Source organism: Pipistrellus hanaki, assembly GCF_964339955.1.
Source record: "Pipistrellus hanaki genome assembly, chromosome: 15".
In the NCBI taxonomy this organism is placed as follows: domain Eukaryota; kingdom Metazoa; phylum Chordata; class Mammalia; order Chiroptera; family Vespertilionidae; genus Pipistrellus; species Pipistrellus hanaki.
Window position 1 is genome coordinate 42,148,362 of NC_140517.1, and position 18,119 is coordinate 42,166,480.

At 59.1% G+C, this 18,119-nt stretch overlaps 1 protein-coding gene across 2 annotated transcripts; it reads right to left on the reverse strand.

Moving 5' to 3' along the window:
- Window positions 1-84: 84 nt before the first annotated feature.
- KCNN4 (potassium calcium-activated channel subfamily N member 4) lies at window positions 85-17,917 on the reverse strand. 2 transcript variants are annotated; one of them, XR_014792862.1, is made up of 9 exons: window positions 16,078-17,917; window positions 10,916-11,011; window positions 8,223-8,635; window positions 5,508-5,643; window positions 3,523-3,633; window positions 3,106-3,224; window positions 2,638-2,707; window positions 1,035-1,243; window positions 85-612 (listed from the first exon to the last, which is right to left on the reverse strand). XR_014792862.1 is itself a non-coding variant. In XM_084860766.1 (9 exons), the coding sequence occupies exons 1-8, from the start codon at window positions 16,234-16,236 to the stop codon at window positions 1,038-1,040; spliced, it is 1,263 nt and encodes a 420-aa protein (XP_084716892.1). In that variant the 5' UTR covers window positions 16,237-16,964; the 3' UTR covers window positions 85-612; window positions 1,035-1,037. The 2 variants fall into 2 exon arrangements, 1 of the variants encoding a protein (XP_084716892.1); XM_084860766.1 differs by having other exon boundaries at window positions 1,035-1,196; window positions 16,078-16,964.
- Between the last annotated feature and the right edge of the window lie 202 nt (window positions 17,918-18,119).

Below are 18,119 nucleotides of genomic sequence, written 5' to 3' on the forward strand. Positions count from 1 at the left end.
CAGACAGGGCAGGATAAGGGTCTTCCATTGGATGAGCTGCCTGTGTGAAGTGTGGGCATGTTTAGAAAGAAACAGCGACGCCTGTCTTTGTGTAAAATTTATTACAAAGTGTAAGAACAGATACCGGTGAATCCCTTCACCCCCTCCACCTCCTCTCCCACCATATTCTCTGCAACTCTAGAAAAATAGTGTCCTCCTGCTCTCCCACCAGGGGGCGCCACCTCCTGCCTCGTCCAGCTTCAGGCCTGGCTCCTTCAGCTCTGCCGACCAGCGGTAACTGAGGCGCCTCAGGACCCTGGACTCTGGGCCCCAGCTGTCTCAGCCCCCAGAAGCTGGGGGTCATCGGTAGCAGCACAGTGAGGATGTTTTGTTGAGGGTACGTGGGGTAGTGGTGACCATTTTCCCATGTGGGGCCTCCAGGATGGGCCGCGGCCTCCCTCCTTCAGCCGGTGTCCCTCCAGCAGCCTCAGTGAGTCAACCCACCCCGAGGTGGGGCCCCCGCAGGCCTTGCATTTGAGGTGTTTTAGTCATAGGGCTGGGCCAGGAGTAGAAGAGAGAATGTCCTTGACTTCAATCCTTGGGAAAAGTAGCCTGGTTCTTCCTCCATGGGTCCTGGGGAGACAAAGGGAGATGGATGGACGTCAGACCAGACACCAGAGGAGGAGCTAGAGCGGGGACATGGAAGTGGAGGCGGACAGAAACCAGTGGGCAGAGGAGGAAGTAAGAGGGTGGGTGTACCCAGCACCAAGAGATCAGGAGCAGCCGGCATTTGGGCAGAGGCAGAGCAGGGGCCCAGGGACAGGCAGAGAGAGGGACAGACAGATTCCTAGCAATAAAGGGGCGGGTCCTGAGGGCCAGCACAGGGCAGAAGAAACGTGGCCTTCCGCCCCTGCCATCCCATCCCAGGCCCGGAGTCCTTTCTCCCCAGCACAGCCGGTGCTGTCTCGGGCCGTCCCCGGCCCCCCTCACCGTCCGGGTGCAGACCGGACCCCTTTCCTCCGGAACGCTCTCCCACCCACGCCCCCGCCCCGTACCCGCTATGTGGCCTCCTGGCTGGGTTCCGGGAGCTGCCTCAGGGCCGTGCTGAGCAGCTCCGTCAGGGTGTCCAGCTTCCCTGCCAGGGTGTCGATCCGCTTCTCCAGGGCCTGGTGCGAGCTGCTCAGACCCAGCTGCAGGTCACACAGGATCATGTGCATCTGGTCAGGGAGAGGGACGGAGGCGTCAGGACTGAGGTACAGCCCCCCTGTCCGGCGGAGGAAGGCAGTGGAACGAACATTTAGTGACGGGCCCTCAGGGTTTATCCTCAATTGTAACAGGTACAAAGTATTGACCTCTATCACCTCCCCCCCCCCATCTCCCACTACTTGGCAAAATCCTGAAAGTCATGGGGAGTGAGAATCCCGTCCCCATATTTACAGCCGAGGAAACAGGCCTGGGCAGTTCATGGACAGGCCCGAAGCAGCCCCTACCACAGGGCCTAGGACCTTGTAGGTTCTCACTAATACTCATGGGACTGCTGACCCTATAAATTGATATTATGATTTTTTTATTGTCATATATATTATATATATATATATTATTAATTTTTTTACAGAGAGGAAGAGAGAGGGATAGAGAGTTAGAAACATAGATGAGAGAGGAACATCGACCAGCTGCCTCCTGCAATAAAGGGGAGGGTACTGAGGGCCAGCAACCAAGGTACATGCCCTTGACCAGAATCGAACCCGGGACCCTTGAGTCCGCAGGCCAACGCTCTACCCATTGATCCAAACCGGTTTCGGCAATAAAATATATATTTTTAAAAAAATACTTGTGGGACTGACGAACGCCTGACTTTAAAAACCCACCTACCCCCTTCCCCTGCCTTCTCACACCAGGACTCACAGCTTCCTCCGTGAGGGCAGGGGAGCTTTCTCTGAGAAGTCTCTAATTCTGTGCTGGACGGCAAGATAATCTTGGGAAATTATCGCCTGTCAGTTCCGGCAGACCGAGGCCACGGCCTCCTCGCCGAGGCCTGTATCCGGGGCTGTGTTTACCCTGGCAGGGGCGCCGGGGGCCACTGTTTGAACTGTCACAGACTAATGAGGAAAGGCAAAGGCCACGGGGTGAGCAAAGGGCGCGGGAGCCCAGCCGAGGGGCGTGAGGCCCCACCCCGAGGGGCGAGCGTGTCCAGGCAGGCGAGGCACCCTGGTCCCGGGCCCCTCTTCCCAGGGGCAGCAGAGATTGAGTTTCACCGAGACAGCCTCCCTTCCCCATACCAGTGCCGTGCGTGCGCCTTTTATTGGCCTTGCCGTGTGTGCTTGGGCTTGGTTTGTATATTTGCTTTGGTTTTATTATTGCGTAAGAGTCAGAGTTTGAAGGAATTTTATATCCGTTCACAGGTAAGTAAGTTGACAGTGAAAATAATTTACAACCAAACACTGGAGTTGTGCCATTGTTTTTCTTTTAAGTTTAAAAAGGATCTCTCTGTATCATACGTGACTTTTAGAAACTCGGGATTGCATCACTCATTCATCCATCAGCCGCAGACCTTTCCTGAGTGCCTGTGTGCCGGCCCTGGCCGGCGCTCCCCGGCCCCGAGCCAGGTCTCCCTGCCCGCGGCCCCGCCTCCCGCCCCGCTCCCGCGGGACCCCGCACCTTGGAGATGTCCACCATGGAGTTCACCTGCTCCCGGAGCTTGCGGTGTTTCAGCCGCACCTGGCGGAACCTGTGGGAAGAAGCAGGGGTTCAGTTTTCCCATAAGCCTGGTCCCCAGTTGTGGCCCTAATGCAAGGGGGGCGGTGAGGGGAGGAGAGACCCACGTAGATACCATACAAGGAGGAAAAGCTGCTAGAAAGCTGAAGTGGGGGCTGCACCCATGAGTCCACCTCCCTGGGAGAGACCCAGGTCTGGGGGTCCACAGACACCCCGAGATATGCAAAGTCAGCCACCGCAGACTCACAGTCACGAAGAGGGCCAAGCAATATCTGTTCAGTCACACACGGTGCATGCGGCTGTACACACACACACACACACACACACACCACACACACCAATCCCCTCCCCCCATGTGGGTGCACGTGGGTGTGGGCTCCCGCACACACATACACACACGACAGCCCTCACGTGTTGATAGCAGCCAGCAGCTTGCGCTGGTGCCTGCGGGCAGCTCCGGAGTCCTTCCTGCGCGTATGTTTGTAGAACATCCAGGCCTCTTGCAGCACTCGGGCAGCAGACTCCCTCATCTGGGGGAGGGGGCACAGTGTCAGCGCAGACTGACCCCTGGGCTCTGGGAAGAGGGGGCTGGGGGCCTGGGTCTGAGGGAGGAGGGACTGGGGGCCTGGGCTCCTGGGTCTGAGAGAGGAAGGGCTAGGGGCCTGGGTCTGAGGGAGGAGGAGCTGGGGACCTGGACTCCTGGGTATGAGGAAGGAGAGGTTGGGGGCCTGGATTCCTGGGTCTGAGGAAGGAGGAGCTGAGGGCCTGGGTCTGAGGGAGGAGAGAGGAGGGAGCTGGGGTTGGGACTCCCCTGGGGCCCGCCCTCACCTCCTTGGCATACTGGATGTCCATCATGAAGTTGTGCACATGCTTCTCCGCCTTATTGAACTCCAGCTTCCGAGCCACCACGGCCACCAGCAGGGCTGTGCAGCAGACGCCCTGTGGGCACAGCAGGCACTGACACAGGGCTGTGGGGCTCTCTAGCCAGTCCTGTTCCACCAGCTCTCCTATGCCCCCCACTCCCCCCCACCCCCACTCTGTAATCCTCCAACAGCCACAGAAGGCAGGCCCGACCACCCCTAAGTGACAGACAGACAAACAGCTCCAAGCGGGGAGTGAGGATTAGAAAGTACGGGTCTGGGATGAACTCTTGTGTGTATTGACACCATCAAAATATTCTCTTTGGTTAAGGTGGCGATCGGCAAACTCATTAGTCACCAGAGCAGCAAACCGAGGTTGTGAGCCGAAGGTTGCTGACCACCGGGTTAAGGGTATGAATGGAGGAGGAGAGGAGGGCTGGGCTGGGCAAGGGGCAGGCCTCAGGCTCCTGCTGCTCACACCCAGGTGGCCATCACCCTCCTCCCTGGGGATCCAGCATGTCCTCCCTGGGACACCATCAGGGCTGGGGACTGGCGGCTTGAGCCCCTGAGGGTAAGGGGCGCCGGTCTCCTGAAGGCCAAGGCATTGGTGTTGGAACCCGGGGGGATGGGGGGAGGAGGGGAGATCAGGGCTGCATGGGAGGAACTGGGTGCCTGGCTCTAGGAAGCGGAAAGGGGGAATGTCTGGATTCAGGAGGAGGCTGACTCTGGAAGGAGGCCTCCTGGGGCTGGAGAGCCTCTGCCTCGTCCTTGAGGGCACTGGTGCTGGGGGGGTGACAGATGCCTGGGACCATTATAACACCCCCCACCCCGCTTTCCTGAGCATCTCCTGTGTGCTGGGCACCCTTTGAGATCCTGTACATGTTTCAGTTCATTTACTCTCCTCAGGAACCCGAGGGGTTGGGGGCCTGGGGGCCTGGGTCTGAGGGAGGAGGGGCTGGGGGCCTGGGTCTGAGGGAGGAGGGACTGGGGGCCTGGGCTCCTGGGTGTGAGGGAGGAGGGGCCTGGGGGCCTGGGCTCCTGGGTGTGAGGGAGGAGGGGCCTGGGAGCCTGAGCTCCTGGGTGTGAGGGAGGAGGGGCTGGGGGCCTGGGTGTGAGGGAGGAGGGGCTGGGGGCCTGGGTGTGAGGGAGGAGGGGCTGGGGGCCTGGGTCTGAGGGAGGAGGGGCTGGGGGCCTGGACTCCTGGGTCTGAGGGAGGAGGGGCTGGGGGCCTGGACTCCTGGGTCTGAGGGAGGAGGGGCTGGGGGCCTGGACTCCTGGGTCTGAGGGAGGAGGACTGGGGCCTGGACTCCTGGGTGTGAGGGAGGAGGGGCTGGGGGCCTGGACTCCTGGGTCTGAGGGAGGAGGGGCTGGGGGCCTGGACTCCTGGGTGTGAGGGAGGAGGGGCTGGGGGCCTCCTGGGTCAGAGAGAGGAGGGGGTGGGGGATTTCATAGCCGAGGAAACCGAGGCCTGGGAGGTGCATGGCTCGCTCCCAGCCAGGAAGTGGCAGGAGCGGGATGTGTCCCCAGGCAGCCTGGGTCCCCAAGGCACACTCTTCCTGATGAGAGTCTGTAGCCTGGACGGAGGCTGGGAGCGTGGATTCCTCTCCCAGGGCTGGGAAACGGTGCCCGAGTCCTGGATGACTGGGGGGGGGGGGGGGAGGAGGAGGGGGCGGGGGGACGGGAGGAGGCTCGATGGGGCTCAGGGTAGGTTCCTGGACTCTGGAAGGAAATGGAGCTGGGAAGTTCGGGGCCTGGTGTTCCTGAGGAGGAGGAGGTTTCAGAGAGAGCAAGGGTTCAGGGATGGAGTCCTGTGTTTTATAAGGACATGGGGCTGGGGGCTGTGTCCCAGTGAGGGACTGGGGCTATGGGGCGGCCCTGCCCGCCCCTGTTGGCTCCGTGGCCCCCTGGAGCCAGTGCGGAAGAGGGGAGGGTCCCTGAGGCGCCCGTACTCACCATGACGCCGGTGCAGAGGCAAACAATCTTGCCCCACGTGGTGCCCGGCACCACGTCCCCGTAGCCGATGGTCAGGAAGGTGATGGGGATCAGCCACAGAGTGTCTGAGAGGTGTCCGGTGGCGTTAACAGCCTGCCTATGGGGAAGGACGGGTTAGATCTGAAATGGCTCCAGGAGTCCCCGGGTGTCTGATACCCTCCTTCCTAATACATACCCACAGTCCCAAAAAGCACCAAGAAAAAACACACAACCCCCCCCCCCCCCCCAACAAAAACAGTAAGTTCTGGGCTTTGGAGAGCCTGCCTGTGTGAGCTGGGCTGGACGCTCAACCTCTCTGGTCTGTGGGACTTGAACCTGGTGCAGCCGGTTCCAAAGCCTGCTCAGTGTCGGTGAGGCTATCAGGCTGCTGTATTCAGAGTGTGTGGTGGAGGGTGGAGGGTGGAGGGGGCAGAAACCCAGCCCGGAGTCCACGTGTCAGACCCTGGCAGGGGCTGCATCCGCCCAGAGGAATGGGAGCCGTCTGGCCTAGAGGCGGCCCCATCGGGACTGAAAGGGTGGGTGGGACTCTGCAAAGTCTTGGTGGGACCCTACATTTCCCCCTCACTTCATAGAAGGGGACATTTCGGTCCAGCCATGGAAGGGATCGAAAATCAGGACTTGCAAAAACCGGTTTGCCTCAGTGGATAGAGCATCGGCCTGCGGACTGAAGCGTCCCGGGTTCGATTTCTGTCAAGGGCATGTGCATCCCCAGCTGCAGGAGGCGGCTGATCGATGTTTCTCCGTCATCGATGTTTCTCTCTATCTCTCTCCCTTCCTCTCTGTAATAAAATATATTAAAAAAAAAAAAAAAGAAGAAGAAGAAGAAGAAGAAGAAGAAGAAGAAGAAGAAGAAGAAGAAGAAGAAGAAAGAAAAGAAAAGAAAAAATCAGGACTTGGACAACTCTGGCCCACAGACCCCTCCTGCATCGGGGTCAGTAGGGAACCACAGCTCAGACCCACTGAAGGAGTGTCTATACGTGGAGGCTGGCCCCTAACCGGTTTGGCTCAGTGGATAGAGCGTCGGCCTGCAGACTCAAGGGTCCCAGGTTCGATTCCGGTCAAGGGCATGTACTTTGGTTGCGGGCACATCCCCAGTGGGGGGTGTGCAGGAGGCAGCTAATCGATGTTTCTCTCTCATTGATGTTTCTAATTCTCTATTCCTCTCTCTTCCTCTCAGTAAAAAAATCAATAAAATATATTAAAAAAAAAAAAAAAGAAGAAGTGGGGGTTGAGTCTGTGCTGTAAATAAGCTGCCTCCTCATCCCAAAGTACAGCCACACTGGAGGGAGGACCTCTGCCTTAGGAGTTAGAGATGTGACTCCCGCCCCAGCGTCCTGTTCTTCAGATAAACATGGCGGGAGCACCATTCGTTGACCCTGATCATGACCGATTCCCCAACTGGGGACCCTGAGGGGAGGGCCTGCCAGATGAAGCTTAAAACGACAAAGATGGGAATGCCAGGGAGACTTGAAAGCTGGTGGAATTGGTGAAAATGGTCCCATTGTACAGATGGGAAAACAAGCTTGGAGAGGAGCGATCTGAAGCCAGGTCTCTCCCTCTCCGCCTCCCCCCCAGAATCCTATGCCAGGCAAACTTTACACGTGAGTGGGCATCCCAGTCACTTGTTAAGACAAATTGCTTGGCCCCGCCTGTCAGAGAGTTTAAATCCTGTCCGGACGGGGCCTGAGAATTTGGCTTTGCAACAAGTTCTCAGGTGATGCTGCTGGCCCGGAACCACACTCTGAGAACCATGTGCTAAGGTTACCCCCAATCGTGTGTGTGTGTGTGTGTGTGTGTGTGTGTGTGTGTGAGAGAGAGAGAGAGAGAGAGAGAGAGAGAGAGAGAGAGAGAGAGAGAGAGAGAGAGAGAGAGAGAGAGAGAGAGAGAGAGAGAGAGAGAGGCGGGGGGAGAGGCGGGAGGGAATAGAGAGAGATATCATCTGAAGTTCGGAAAGGGCACAGGCCCAGCATCAGGGCGAAGGATGCCCAGCAGGCAGCCTGGAATCAGGTACCAGTTCCCTTAGGGCCGTGGTCGGCCAACTCATTCGTCCAACAGAGCCAAATACCAACAGGACAACCATTGAAATTTCTTTTGAGAGCCAAATTTTTTAAACTTGAGCCAAATTTTTTAAACTTAAGCTTCTTCTAACACCACTTCTTCGAAACAGACTCGCCCAGGTTCGTGGTGTTTTGTGGAAGAGCCACACTCAAGGGGTCCAAAGAGCCGCATGTGGCTCGAGAGCCGCAGTTTGCCCACCACGGCCTTCGGGCATTCTCTTTCAGAGTGGCCCCCAAACAACCCCCCGTGGGCATCACGGGGAGCACCCACACGGCATCTGTGCTGGCCCCTCCGAGGCAGACGCCGTGCTTGGCCAGGCCTGGGCTCTGAGCCGGAGCAGACAGATGCCTGGCACCTGAGGCCGGAGAGGCCCGGAAGCAGGAAGGGAGGGGCTTCCTAGGCTCTGCGCGTGCCCGGGGAGGGGGAGGCCGCAGGTGGAGGAAGGGCTGGGGCCGGCCTGGACACATGTGGACAATGGCCTTCTCCACGGCTGGGCCCCAGGGACACCCAACCTGCACGCCAGCAGGGCGCTCAGCAGGGCGCTGCTGCTGCAAGCGGCTCCCCCAGTGGCTCCTGGTACCACCCCACACCCCAGCACCCAGCACCCAGCACCCTCACCTCTCGGCCACCGACAGCACCCAGGCGGTGGTGAGCCACAGGCCCAGCGTGAGGCCCAGCAGCAGGCGGCCGGGGTGCGTGTTCATGTAGAGCTTGGCCACGAACCAGTGGCGGAAGCGGACCTGGTTGAGCGCGCCGATGCTGCGGTAGGACGCGTTGAGCAGCACGCCGCTGCGCAGCAGCACGGCGCGGGGCACCAGGTAGAGGCGCAGCAGCATGGCCAGCGACAGCAGCGCCTCGCCCTGGCTCAGGAAGCCCGGCCAGGGCTGCGGCGCGCTGGGCAGCGGGCACGGCGGGGCCCGCACGGGCGCCGGGTGCAGCCCGCACACCGCCAGCTCCACCACGATCTGCGCCGCCTGCCGCCCCGTCAGCGCCACGCGCCAGTCCCGGAGGCTGTTGTCCGTCATGAACAGCTGCGGGGAGGGAGGGTGCGAACCGGGGGAGAAGGAGGGGAAGGAGGGGGGTCACATGGAGGCCAGGCGCCGGACGCCAGCCTGCTGCCCGGAGATAAGGGGGCCGCGCCCGCCGCCAGGCCAGGGCAGGAGGCAGATAGCGCAGGGGCGTGGGCCCGGAGGGTGGGCGCGGAGCGGGGCAGCGCTGGAGGAGGCCGTTCCTCCCCTTCCCCCCTCCCTGCAAGGGCAGCCCCCTTCCAGGCGCCTGGGAGGCCCTACTATGTGTCCCTGGCCTCCCAGGCGCCTGAGATTGTTCTAGGACAGTGTTTCCCAAACTTCTCTCACGATGAGAATCACCTGGTGGAGTTGTTAAAATACAGATTCCTGAATCCCAACTAAGAAGGGCTAAACTAGAATTTTGGGGAACTGCCGAAACCGGTTTGGCTCAGTGGATAGAGCGTTCGCCTGCGGACTGAAAGGTTCAGGTTCAATTCCGGTCAAGGGCATGTACCTGGGTTGCGGGCACATCCCCAGTAGGGGTTGTGCAGGGGGCCGCTGATCGATGATTCTCTCTCATTGATGTTTCTAACTCTCTATCCCTCTCTCTTCCTCTCTGTAAAAAAAAAAAATCAATAAAATATATATATTTTTTAAAAGATTAGAATTTTTGAGAACATATAGGTAAACTTGTATACTTAACTAGTGCTCTAAGGCAGAGCACCAAGTTAATTGTATACTTAACTAGTGCTCTAAGGCAGAGCATTGTTAGTTGTATGCTTACCTAGTGCTCTAAGTCAGAGCACTAAGTTGATCATATGCTTAACTAGTGCTCTAAGGCAGAGCACTAAGTTGATCATATGCTTAACTAGTGCTCTAAGACAGAGCACTAAGTTAAGTGTACAATTTTACCTATATGTTCCCAAAAATTCTAGTTTAGCACTTCTCAGTTGGGATTCAGGAATCTGTATTTTAATAACTTCACCAGGTGATTCTCATCATGAGCGAAGTTTGGGAAACACTGTTCTAGGAACTGATGGGAACAAAAGACAGAAACTCGCCGCCAAAACCAGTTTAGCTCAGTGGACAGAGGGTCGGCCTACGGACTGAAAGGTGCCAAGTTCGAATCCAGTCAAGGGCATGTACCTTGGTTGTAGGCACATCCCCAATAGAGGGTGTTCAAGAGGCAGCTGATTGATGATTCTCTCTCATGGATGTTTCTAGCTCTCTATCCCTCTCTCTTCCTCTCTGTAAAAAATCAATAAAATATATTTTAAAAAATAAAAATAAATAGATAAAAACTCCTGCCTTCCTGGAGCTTCCCCTCCAATCCCTGGGGCCACCTCCCAGCCCTGTGTCTGGGACATGCATGTGTGCAGTGAGCGTGGTCACACACCGTGAGCGTGACCACAGCTGACGCCCAGGGGGCGTGTTGGGTGTGCGGGGGCCGCTTACATGCTGTGGCTCAGGGAGTGCTCCCAGCACGTGGGGGTGAAAGTGTTATTACCCCCATGCTACAGGTGTGGGAGCAGAGGCCCAGGTCCCGCAGGTCGGCCGGCCGTGGCCCAGCCAGGCCACAAGCTCAGGACACTTCACGGCTCACACGACTGCGGTGAGCGGTCATGTGTACTTTGTGCCAAGCACCTCTTACATACCAGCCCGGCAAGGGCCATCAGGGCACATGACCCATAGCCCCGTCTTACAGGGGGGCAGGGAGGAGGGAACAGGATCTGGGGACGGGGGTGCACCGGAGGGGGTCAGGGGTGGAGAGACATGACGCTGGAGGGAGGAATGGGTGGGAAGGGCTTCTGAGTCAGGAGGGCACTGGCACAGAGGGGAGCGCAGGAGTGGGGGCAGGGAGGTGTGGGCATAGCCCCTGGGGGTGGGGGTGGGGGGTCTCAGGCTGCTTGGGATTGGAATAGGTGGGGATTCAGAGATGGAGGACTGAGATCTGGGAGGCTGGGCCTGACGTGAGGCTGCCGGGGGCAGAGTGGACAGAGGCCTGGGGGCAGGAACTGAGCATCCGTGAGTGTGTGTGTGTGTGTGTGGGGGGGGAGACGGGGTGCAGGTGGGGGAAGGGAAGCGGCTGCTCAGGAGGCCCTGTTGGCCTGTCCACAGCTCATCCCGTCCCAGGGGGTGAGGGTGTGGACGCATCTCAGGCAGAGGAACCTCATTACTCAGCCCGGAGGAGGAGGAGGAGGAGGAGGAGGAGGAGGAGGAGGAGGAGGGTGGAAAGTGTGAGCCGGCAGGGCGTGGCGGGGGGCTGGCGGCAGAAGGAAGGGGTTGGGGCGGGGCCCATGCTACCTGGATCTCTTTGGCATGAAAGGCCACGATGAAGCAGAGGAGCAGGAAGGTGGAGATGCTGATGGTGCACTTAACCAGGAACAGGTAGAACGCCCACTGTGGGGAGAGAGAGGGAAAGGGGTGAGGTCCCAGGTCTCTTCCCTCGGCCTCCTCTACCTTCCTCCCTAACCGCCTCTCCTTCTCCCTTCCCAGTTCCCTGGACTCCTTTTCCCACAAGCCACAACCCAGTGCCTCCCGACATCTCAATTCCGGGAAGTCTCAAACCCATCCTCTGGTCCCCATCCTTCTCAACCAGACAGCCCTGGCTGCTCCTCCTCCTCCTCTGCCCTTCTCCTCGGACCCACATCCCTCAGAGGAGAGCTGGAAATGCACATTCCTTCTTAAAAATATATAGATATAGATATAGATATAGATATAGATATAGATATAGATAGATAGATATTGTCCATCAACCAGATCTAAAATAGCATGGCTGACATGTATGCATAAGGAACTATTTGACATTGAAATTGAGACTCAGAAGAACTGTTGGCCCAGAAAGGAACTCACTACAGACTGATTCATTTGCGTCTCAGCATAACCATTATGGCTTGTCTCAGTTTAGGTTCTTACAAGGGCATTTCTTAGATCACATGATCTCACACATCTAGAGGAAATGATGAACAACATAGACTGATGAACAAAAACAAACCCAGAGGAAGAGAAGCAGCGATCAGACTCTCAAACCTCAGAGGGAACGTAGGGGAGGGTGGGGGTAAGGGGAAGAGATCAACCAAAGGACTTGTGTGCCAGTGGCCGTGGACAACGGGGAGTGAGGGCATATGTAGGGAGGGGTTTGGGGGGATGAGGACAATTATGTGATACCATAATCAATAAAAAATTAAAAATATATATATATATTATTGATTTCAGAGAGGAAGGGAGAGAAAGAGAGAGATAGAAACATCAATGATGACAGGGAATCATTGATTGGCTGCCTCCTGCATGCCCCCTACTGGGGATGGAGCCCACAAAACAGGCATGTGCCCTTGGCTAGAATCGAACCTGGGACTCTTCAGTCCATAGGCCTTTGATAGGTCCTCCCTTCCTCCAACTGATGGACAGACGAAAACTCCACCTGCAGCCGGACATTCCTGAGCACTGAACCACCAATCAGCACCTGCCAAACACCCTAAGCCCCCGATTCCTAAGTCCCTAGGTCCCATAGGCCTTCCATGAAACCACCAATCAGCATGTGCTGAGTGCCCTAAGCCCCGTCCCCTCTCTTTCCTCCCCTTAAAGGTGCTTGTGCCCCAGCCCTCGCTCTCTTCCGCTCTCTCTGGAAGCAGCTGGCAGTGGTACTCTTCTCTTCAATCAAGCTTGTGTCCTGGCATCTCGATCTCCAGCCCTCTCTATTTCATCTTTCACCCTTGACAAGAATCGAACCCGTGGCCCTTCAGTCCGCAGGCCAGACAGTCTATGCACTGAGCCAAACCGGCTAGGGCGATTCACATTCCTTCTTAATTCCCGGCCACTACCCCATCCAAAATAGCTCCTCAGCCTGGCCGTGGTCACTCAGCGGCTGAGCATCGGCCTAGGAACCAGGAGGTCACGGTTCAATTCCCGGTCAGGGCACATGCCCAGGTTGCGGGCTTGATCCCCAGTAGGGGGGGAGGGGCGTGCAGGAGGCAGCCCACCAATGATTCCCATTGATGTTTCTCTCCTTCTCCCGTCCTCTCCGGAAGGGGCAGAGTGGACAGAGGCCGGGGGGCAGGCCCTCAGCGTGCCAGGGAGATGGCGCTGCAGGTGGAGGAAGGGCTGGGGCTGCTCCAGGAGGCTCTGTGGGTCTGTGTTCCTCCGTGGTTTGTGTGTATGTGGGGGTGTGCCTGCACCCCCCCTCCCAAAAAAAAAATCACTAGAGACCTGCCCGCCTCCCTCACCCCCAAACCCAGAAGCAGACATTTATTTGGCCTCTAAAGTGTGCCCCCTGCCCTTCCCTTCCCACCCAGCTGGCCTTGCCCTAGATAGCAACTTCAAGTCCCACCCCCATGCCCCAATTCTCAGGGGGCCTAGAGACTGTCACTCAGCACCCAAGGAATGAATGACACCCTCCCTGCCCTCACACAGGGGGCTGAGTCCCCGAGGGGCTCAGAGGAAGACCCTCGCCCCCTCCTGTGTCCTGCCTCTCCTCTCCCTGACCTGCCGCCCCCTCTCCTGGCTCTAAGCCCGGGGCCGATCTGGCGGGAAGGACATGGCACCCAGAAGCCACAGAGCAGGCTTCTCCCACTTCGTGTGGCAGCGCCTTGGAGGAGTCCAGGGGAGGACGGAGAGGGGATTGGGATGGCCAGATTCCCCAGGAGGAGCTGGGAGGGTGTCCCTGCCTGGGGGAGCCGGGGCGGGGGGGAAGGGGTGTCAGGAGAATGAGACCACCTGGGCTCCCACCTGCTTCTCCTGAGATGCTGCCAGCGCCCCTGAGGGAGCAGCCCCCCCCCCCCCGCCCCCTGCAGGGGAAGAGAGCCAGTTTCCTGCTCCCGGGCCTGCCCCCCGCAGCCTGAACAATGGTGCTGTTGTCCACGGCCCTCCCCACCCCTCCACCCCTCTCTGGAACCTCCTCCCCCGTCTCTGCCTTTTTATTTTTATTTTTTTAAAATATATTTTATTGATTTTTTAAAATGTATTTTATTGATTTCGTACAGAGAGGAAGGGAGAGAGATTGAGTGTTAGAAACATCGATGAGAGAGAGTCATCGATCAGCTGCCTCTTGCACACCTCCTACTGGGGATGTGCCCGCAACCAAGGTACATGCCCTTGACCGGAATTGAACCCAGGACCTTTCCGTCCCCAAGCCAACGCTCTATCCATTGAGCCAAACCGGTTTCGGCTATTTTATTGATTTTTTTATAGAGAGAAAGGGAGAGGGATAGAGAGCTAGAAACATCGACCAGCTGCCTCCTGCACACCCCCCACTGGGGATGTGCTGCAACCAAGGTACATGCCCTTGACTGGATTCGAACCCCGGACCTTTCAGTCCGCAGGCTGATGCTCCATCCACTGAGTCAAACAGGTTTCGGCCTGCCTCTGCCTTTCGTTTGTTCCAAACGCTGCCCAACGAGATGCAGCCCCTCCCCACACTGCAGTGCGCCTCTCCCGCAGCCATGCCCACCCTCTCGGACCCTGGACACTCCCCCACGCCGCTCTGGGGCCTCCGTCTTGCTCCCCTCCATGTCTGGACCTGGGCACCTGCCTCTCCTCCAGCCCCTGGCCCCTGGAGAGCGGGTGTCCGGGTCCCTGTGCCACAGGCTCCTTAGACTGAGCTGGAGGTGGGGAGGGGACATGCCGGCGTGAAGGCAGCCAGGGAAACGGGGCTGTGGGAGCCCCCCTCTCCCCCGAGGATCCCGTTCTTCACCCCTCACCCGGCTTACAGACGGGAAAACGGGCTCAGAGCCTCGCAGGCTCCACAGAACCTCACTGCTGCAGGCAGAAGCCTGGCAGGTGGAAAAGGAAAGACGAAATGAAAGAGAGGAGGTGAACGGGGCGGGTCAGAGTGACCCCCTTGTGCCTTCCTATCTGCCAGGGTTCCCATGTCCTCGCCTCCCCTGCCGGGCGGGGAGCGGGCGCGGAGCGGGGGTAGGCTCGGCCATGCTTCCTGTTGGCATGGGCCTCAGCCGCCCCACCCCCTCGGTGCCCGCTGCCCTCCTCTTGGCCTCCTGGCCCAGGAAGCCAGTCTGTCCCGACCTTCCCTGGGGCTCCGGCCACCGGAGAGAGCCGCCTGCCTCCCTCCCTCACCCCCGCCTCCCAAGCGTGAGCCTCCGTCCCCCGAGAACCTCCTCCAATCAGTGCCCCCTCCTGCCCAGACCAGCCCGACTCCACATCCCTTCACCCAGACTGGTCTCCAACCCCTCCTTTCCTGTTGAGCAATTCTGTTCTGTCCTCAAGCCGCTAATTCCGACCCGTGTCCTCCCCGTGCCTGCGGCTGCCCCGCCGGCGGGGCTGGAATGTGCGGGGAGCTGCTCGGACTTGTCGGGGCCCCACCTGTGCTTTCCCTTTCCTTTCACTCTATCCCGTCAGGTCCGTCCCCAAAAGATGCTCCAGGCCTCCTCCTCCAGCCCCGGAGCCGGCCCTCCTCCCCCGGGACCAGGGTCCGGCTATCAGCCTGCGTCTCCATTACTTCCCAGGTTGCACAGCGTATAGATTCTGAGGGAGTTGGGCTTCTTAATGATACAGAAGGGTCAGAGTGTGTGTGTGTGTGTGTGTGTGTGTGTGTGTGTGACCGTTTCCCACCCCCACTCCAGCCAGTTTCTTCTGGCCTCTACCCTTAGTGCTGAGGTTCTGGGTAAACTTTCGGGTTTAGATAAGGACCAAGGAGCCACCCGCCTACTGGAAGAACTTAGTTCCTCTCCTCACCCTCCCTTCGCCAAACCAAGGGTTACCGTTGCCCTTATCTGCTCTTTGGGGACCTGAGTATCTGATTACACCCCCCCCCCAACACACACACACACACACACACACACACACACACACACACACACCAGGGGTCCTGGACCTCCAGCTGTCTGACTGCAATACCTTCACAGACTGAGACCCCTGTCCCTTCATTCTGCAGAGAGAACTCCCAGCCTTTGCCTCCCTAGATCCCAAGCTCCTCAGCCCCAGTCCCCTCTGCCCTCAGACCCAGGAGTCCAGGCCCCCAGCCCCCTCCTCCCTCAGACCCAGGAGTCCAGGCCCCCAGCCCCCTCCTCCCTCAGACCCAGAGTCCAGGTCCCCAGTCCCTCCTCCCTCACACCCAGGAGTCCAGGCCCCCAGCCCTCCTCCCTCAGACCCAGGAGTCCAGGCCCCCAGCCCCTCCTCCCTCAGACCCAGGAGTTCAGGCTCCCAGCCCCTCCTCCCTCAGACCCAGAGTCCCGGCCCCCAGCCCCTCCTCCCTCAGACCCAGGAGTCCAGGCCCCCAGCTCCTCCTCCCTCTGACCCCTCTGACCCAGGAGTCCAGGCCCCCAGCCCCTCCTCCCTCAGACCCAGGAGTTCAGGCTCCCAGCCCCTCCTCCCTCTGACCCAGAGTCCAGGCCCCCAGCTCCTCCTCCCTCTGACCCCTCTGACCCAGGAGTCCCAGCCCCCAGGCCCCTCCTCCCTCTGACCGGGGAGTCTCAGCCCCCAGCCTCCGGTGGCCCAGCGTGAGTTCCACTCACCGTGCACCCTCCGAACCACAGCATCTCTGCGTGCAGCACCATGAGCCCGATGCCGATTCCCGCCAGGGTGAGTGCCCAGCAGGCCAGCCACCTCTCCTGCTCCAGCAGGCGCTTTCGCCGCCTCAGGGCTCCCAGGCCAGGCACCAGCTCCCCGCCCATGGCCCCCTGGGTCTTGGGACTCAGCCAGCTTCCTGCCCAGGGTCCCCCACCTCGCAGCACACAAAGGGCAGCCACCGTGGCTGGCAGGTCCTCCGCCTGCTCCGCTCAGCCGCTCTGGGGCTCTCGCTTTGAGGCACGGAGAGCGGTGCCCTCTGGGGGTGGTGTCTGCTGGGCAGGGCAGGGAGGGGCCGGAGGCCCTTGGGCAGAGGAGGCTCCCCAGCCCCGCTGCTCAGGCTAAGGAGGGGCCGGAGCGTGTCCTGGGGCAGAGCAAGGAAGAAGTGTGCATCCTCCTGGATCAGGACACACTGACACCACGGCCACTCACAACGGGCTGCCCTGTGAGCACACACCTACGTCTGGCCACGCCCAGGCCCCATGTGACGCCAGCACACCCAGCGTGGTCACAGACAGACCCGAACACACACGGCCACACTACACAACCTACACCAAGTGACTCACAACTCCCAACACGTTCTGAAACCCACAGCCACACCCAGACACCACATTCACGGGGTGACACACTCGGGCACTCGGCGAGGAGGCACACACAGCCACCCAAATACTGTCTGCTCACAGGCACAAACATTGCAACCGAAATGGGCACAGCATGGCCCGGCACTCACAGCCACACCCAGACACCACATATCGGATGCACACACAGCTACCCAAGCACACATACAGCCAGTATTTCGCACACACACAGGTGGTATTGACATAGTGGTGCCCAAATGCCACACACACACACACACACACACACACACAACACACACACACACACACACACTGGTGTTAACAGTGCACTCTCATTTCACGCCTGAGGAATGATATCCAACACATGTGGACACACAACACTTAGGGACAGGGGACAGTCCCCATCACCCAGCACATGGGAAAATGCACATGGACACATGCCATGCACATGGCAACTCACACAGATGCCCAGAGGCTGGTTCACAGCACACACAGTGTGCCCCGGACACATGCCAGTAGGAGAGCAGTGTGAACAGACGCAGGCAGAGACCTGTGTTGCACAGCGACACACAGAGTCCCCAACGGCACGGACATCACAGAGGACACAACCCAGAATCGTGCTCCTGGGGAAGGGGCACAGGCCACATGCACCCCAATGCCCAAATGCAACCTGTACAGACACCATGCACCACCGCCTCTGACAAGCCCTTCCAGGCACCGTGTACAGCAGCCACACAGGGCCCCGCACTCCTCATGCTCCCCCACACATGAACACACCAAGGCAGCACGCACAGGGAAACACACACACGCACACACGCACATGCAGCGGCACCGAGCACAGCGGCCCCACACGGCCCCACGCCGCCTTTGACAAACACCGCGTGTCACATGACTCAGCAGATAGGACCCGCGGACGCAGCTGATAGGCCTGCAACAGCACCCCACACACCGCCAGAGGACAGCCTGCCGCACATGCAATACACAACCTCACAGCGCAACACCCTCTGGCTGTGGGCAGCCAGGCCGCTGCGGGCAGGAGAGGAGAGGCCCCCCAACAAGGACACGCACCTCCACATAAAACACACGGTCACCTCACTGAGGGATACACGGCCTTACCCGTACTAGTGCAGCACCCAGAGAGACACACACCACACACTGACACACAGGCCGGCACACACAGTGCAGGGTGTGACCACATGCCAGAGGCACAAGTCGAAAGCCTCCGACAGCATCACGGGGACACACACCTCGCACAGCGTCACACCCCGATCTCCTGACACACCACTGGCCCCAGGGCACCACCCTTGGGGGAACACAGAGACGTAACCCCTCTCCTCTTTCGTGTCCCATGTCACGCAGAAACACGGGCCCGCCAGCAGCTACACAGGGCCCTGCACTCCACATGCTCTGTC